General features: G+C 46.2%; 1 protein-coding gene across 1 annotated transcript; it reads right to left on the bottom strand.

Annotated features, from left to right (window-relative positions):
• Positions 1 to 6: 6 nt before the first annotated feature.
• On the bottom strand, positions 7 to 5260 carry LOC121917914 (anoctamin-8-like). Its single transcript, XM_042444029.1, has 3 exons — positions 5147 to 5260; positions 2563 to 2673; positions 7 to 1074 (listed from the first exon to the last, which is right to left on the bottom strand). Exons 2-3 carry the CDS (start codon positions 2599 to 2601, stop codon positions 421 to 423), a joined length of 693 nt encoding a protein of 230 aa, XP_042299963.1. The 5' UTR covers positions 2602 to 2673; positions 5147 to 5260; the 3' UTR covers positions 7 to 420.
• Between the last annotated feature and the right edge of the window lie 6 nt (positions 5261 to 5266).

The raw sequence follows: 5266 nt of genomic DNA, 5'->3' as shown, positions 1-5266 counted from the left end.
AAATCTTTTTTTAAAAAATCCAAATGGAGGGCAAGAAAGTTTAATAATATTCCTTCCCACCCTGCCTGAGGAGGTGACCCTGGTTTGTCCTGTTTCGGAACCAAGGGTTGAGATTCGAGGACCATGTACACCAGAGCTGGGCCCTAATACCCCCCCCCCTCAAAAAAAAAATAGACACTAAAGCTTTTTCACCTCCTTTTTCCAAACTAGAGTCAATGGTGTTTCTATGAAAAGATTCAACAGTTCCAAAATGGCAGACGCGATTCCTCCAGGAATGAGCCAGAGGATCTCCCCTCAATTCTGCTTGAAGAACCCAGTGGCAATGCACACTCTTTCCTAATCCTCCTTCCAATCCTTCCTCATCCTTTTTTCAATCTCCCTACCTCCACACAGGCCCGACCCCCCAAAAAATGCAAGGGGCTAGAGTTTGTGGCTGGTCGCCCCATCCTCCTCAGTCACCATTCGGATCTCAGGTTCCTCGGAGACTTCATCGTCTGCCATCCCGTTGAGGTGCGACCTACCCACTGGAGGCTTCTCCCCGGCCTCCACCCGCAGCTGTGGTGGCATGGGACCCCCATTGCCCCCCTCAGATTTGTTAAAATTAAAAAGTTTTCCTGGATTGAAAGGCTTGGTGGGCGACTGCACTTTCTCTGTCCCGGCATCCCGTTTCGTCTCGGGGGACTTCAGGAACTTGAAGCTCAGGAAGCCGGGGAGTTTGTTGTCTGTGCTGGTGGGGGATTGCGGGGAGCGCGCCGTCCCAGTGTTGGCTGTCCCAGATAAAAATTTCCCCTGCAATGGGATGATCTGCTTCAGCTTCATGACGTTGTTTGTGGCCAAGAGGGAACTGGGACGCTTCGGTTTCTCAGAGCCGTGCCCAGAGCCTCCGGGGCCTTTTCCTTTGGACTGGCTCTTCTCGTGGCCGGAGTCTTGACCACTGGCATCCCCCTTGCCTTCCTCACGGCCGCTTTCGCGCTCCTTCCTAGCGTGGTATTCGGCGTGCCGCTGGCGCTCCTCTTCCTCACGCTTCCGGCGCTGCTGTTGTTGGAAGTGGTGCTGAGCTTGCCGTTCGTGCTTCTGCAGAGAGACAATTTAGAGTTATTCAGTAGTCCCTCCACATTCCCTGGGATTGAAAGATGTCCCTGCAACCTGTTTGAAGACCTCCAAAGAAGGAAAGTCCACCAACTTCTAAGGCGAATCATAGAAGAGACCCCAAGGGCCATCCAATCTACCCATGTTCTTCCAGGCAGGAGACACCATAAAATCAATCAATCTTTATTTATGGTCAACAGTTCCAACAGGTCACTCATCAGGAGCCCTGGTGACGCAGCGGTTAAATGCCAGAACTGCAGCCACAAGGTTGTGAGTTCGAACCTGCAGGGTTCCAGGTTGACTCAGCCTTCCTTCCTTTCGTAGGTCACTAAAATGAGTCCCCAGCTTGTTGGGGCCAATTGGCTTACAGGTTGTAAACCGCTTAGAGAGTGCTGAGTTCATTACGAAGCAGTATATAAATGTAAAGTTCTACTACTATCGCTATCTATTGCTTAAAACAATACACACATCTGAGGAAGTCAACTTAAGCCTGCAAAAACTCATGCTGCTAACTTCTTTCTTTCAGTTAGTCTCAAAGGTGCCACAAGATCTCTTTCCATACTATACAGTGGTACCTCGGGATACGAAATACCCAGGTTACGAATTTTTCGGGATACGAATAAATCCCATAGGGATTTATTGTTTCGGGTTACGAAAGTTTTTTCGGGTTACGAAAAAACTCCGGCGCTGTTTTAAATGGAGCCGCGGCAGAGCCGCGGCTTTTTTCCCCATTAGCGCCTATGGCAATTCGGCTTACGAAGGTTTTTCGGGTTACGAAATTAGCCGCGGAACGAATTAATTTCGTAACCCGAGGCACCACTGTATCTTCAATTAAAACAATATAGTTGGCCCTCTGTATCCATGGAGTCTTTATCCACAGATTCAACCATCCATGGCTTGAAAACATTCAATATATATATACATTTCAATATAAGGGACCACATTTTGCTGCCCTGTTGCATTTAAATGGACTTGAGCATCCATGGATTTTTGTTTCCTCAGTTGGTCCTGGAACCAAACCCCAGCAGATACCATGGGCCCACTGTACAGTAAATAATAATAATAGTAATAATAATAATAATAATACTCCATTGTATCTAATGAGACTTGAGCATTCATGGATTTCGGTATACACTGGGGTCTTGGAACTAAACCCCAACTACTCCATTGTATTTAATGGGACATAAGCATCCATGGATTTTGGTATCCACAAGGGGTCCTGGAACCAAAGGGCCCATTGTTATCAGAAATAATAATAATAATAATAATAATAATAATAATAATAATAATAATTATATCCCACCCCTCTACAAGATGCAATCTGGGCGGCTTACAAAGATTAAAAAAAATGTATTCCAAAAATATAAAATCTGCCTATAATTTTATAATTCTAACAATATAGGGAATAAATTCCAGTTATCCCCACCCAAAAAATGAAAACCTTGGGCAGAGAATCTGCTCCTTCCAACTCACCTTAAAGGCCTCCCTCCGCTGATACTCCAGTTTGGCCATTTCTTCTGCAACCCACCCTGGGATATCAGGGATTGCAACCTGGATGATGTATTTGATCAAAAGCGCAAAATGCTGTCGGGAAAAGAAACAGGTTGAGGGAGAGACAAGTTGAGGATGCAACAGTGATGCCCTCCTTTAACACCCTCTGTATTCTTATCATCCTTATGGCCCTTCACTGAACCAATCCTTCTTAAAATGAGGTGACCAGAACTGAACCCAGGACTCCAGATGAGGCCAGTACTGAATATAGGGACAATACAATTTCCCTATTCTTAGAACCTATGCTTCTATTAATGCAGACCAAAATAATATTTGCCTTCTTTGCTACAGCATCACCCTGCTGCAGATTTATCCCAGATTTCAGATCACTCTTGAAACTGGAAGATAAAGTCCAATAAAGTATATCTGATGCCATGCAGTACGACCAAGAAAGGTTTTTATTATCCTTAGTTGGTATCATGCATATTTGGAAATTACAGCTAGGATCCTGTTCCCTGGTTGTGGGAGCCAGTGAAGCCGGCTTGTGCAAAAATCTCGCAGCTCCCTTGCAGGGCTGTGCGTAGTTGCAGGCAGTGTGTTTGCACTAGGGACTCCCCACTGTGATAAACAACATGGAGAACAAAACCTAGGAGGAGAAGTTGAAGGTGCCAGGCATCTTCATCCTGGTGAACTCTGCTTCTTTGGAGGTCTTTAAACAGATCTGAGATGGGCATCTTTCATGGGTGCTTTGATTGTGTGCTCCTGCATGGCAGGGGGTTGAACTAGATGACCTTTGGCGGTCCCTTCTATATTCTGAAGCTCTCAGAGGTGGAGGCTGGGAGGCATGGCTTCCATTGGATTCTGGCCCACCCACCCAATTCCTGAGCCACCACAGATTGTGGGGTACATCAATATTTCTTGCCCCAGAGATGGCCCTGTGATCCTCCTAAACCAGAGATTCCCAAACCTTGCTCTTCCAGATGTTTTGGACTTCAGTCCCCAGACTTCCTGGTTAGGGCTTCTGGGAGCTGAAGTCCAAAACACTTGGGGGAGCAAAGTTTGGGAATCCCTGTCCTAGACAATCCAGCCCAGAATTTGGAAATGTTGCTTAGTTTGGATGAGAGTCTCTCGAATTTCCCTGCCAACATTGCTGCCAGAATTCCCATCTATGATGCAGAATCAAATTGATTTATTCCTCAGTTCCTCTCTTCTCAGGGGATGATGGGGCCTGGAGTTCAGAGGAGGGGACCAGTGCTCTCCAGACCTGAATTCCAGTCCCCATCATCCCCTAAGAAGAGAGGAACCAAGGACTAAACCTCAAAGGACCTTCCCATACTGTTTCTAACTTATAGTGAATCTAAGGCAAAGCTATCATATTTTCTTGGCAAGATTTCTTCAGAGGGGTTTTGCCTTTGCCTCCTTCTGAGGCTGAGAGAGCGTGACTTGCCAAAGGACACCCAGCGGGTTCCCATGGCCAAGCAGAGATTCAAACCCTGGTCTCCAGAGTCATAATCCAATGCTCAAGGTATGTGTTGTTGTTGTTGTTGTTGTTGTTATGTACCTTCATGCCATTGCTGAGTTATGGCAACCCTAAGGCAACTCTATCATGAGGTTTTCTTGGCAGGATTTGTTCAGAGGAGGTTTGCCATTGAGGCTGAGAGAGTGTGACTTGCCACCATCCAGTGGGTTTTCATGGCCGAGTGGGGATTCAAACCTGGTCTCTGGAGTTCTAGTCCAACAGTCAAACCGTTATGCCACACTTCAGGGTATTTAGGCCCCTACCAAAATTATAGCTGTTAGACATTTGTAATAAATTAAATTTCAAACTAATTTTAACTATTTTTTAAATTAAAAATCAAAGAAGTGTGGCCCCGTCTGGCATTTCCAATAGCAAGATGGTGGCTCCTTTTCCCATGCAGTTGGCCAGCTCTGCATAAAACTATAAAATGTATTTCTTCTTTGTGAAGTCCAAGGCTTTCATGGCTGGCATCCATAATTTTGTGTGGGGTTTTTGGGCTCTGTGGCCATGTTCTAGAAGAGTTTATTCCTGACGTTTCGCCAGCATCTGTGGCTGGCATCTTCAGAGAATGATGGCATGGAAGAGTGTGTGTGTGTGTGTGTGCGTGTGCACGTATATGTATGTGTATACACACACACACACACACACACACACACACACACACACACACTGTGTGACCCTGGGTTAGGAGGAATGATTCCCATGTTAATTTGTTTTAATCTATCAACAACAGAACAATACACAGATTAACATGGGAAACATGTTAACCCAGGGTCACAAACAATACACACACACACACACACACACACACACTCTCTCTCTCTCTCTCTCTCCCATGCCAGCATTGTCTGAAGATGCCAGCCACAGATGCTGGCAAAACGTCAGGAATAAATTCTTCTATAATATGCCCTCATAGCCCGAAAACCCCACAAAAAATTATTCCTTCTTTGGTTACCAAAACCTATGAAGCCTTTCTCTATGAACGCTGCAGCCTCTGGCACAAATGCAATGAGGGAGAAGTGGGTTCCTGGCACCGCTGGCACCCACCTCCAACACCACTACGGAGATGATGGCTCCTTCAGGGCTGAGCCACGGGAACAGGCGCTGGAGCTGTCCGCATTGGCCGATCAGGTAGCAATTCACCACAATGGCCAGCACCCCCATGGC

Source organism: Sceloporus undulatus, unplaced genomic scaffold (genome assembly GCF_019175285.1).
Source record: "Sceloporus undulatus isolate JIND9_A2432 ecotype Alabama unplaced genomic scaffold, SceUnd_v1.1 scaffold_1643, whole genome shotgun sequence".
NCBI lineage: Eukaryota > Metazoa > Chordata > Lepidosauria > Squamata > Phrynosomatidae > Sceloporus > Sceloporus undulatus.
The sequence above is the reverse complement of the archived record's forward strand: the minus strand, read 5'-3'. Positions and strand labels throughout refer to the sequence as shown.

Bases quoted from the DNA above. Each gene is read 5' to 3' on its own strand.
- LOC121917914 (XM_042444029.1), bottom strand. From the start codon at position 2,601: ATGGCCAAACTGGAGTATCAGCGGAGGGAGGCCTTTAAG. The intron at 1,075-2,562 runs GTGAGTTGGAAG...GTCTCTCTGCAG, and splicing joins AGCGGAGGGAGGCCTTTAAG to AAGCACGAACGGCAAGCTCA.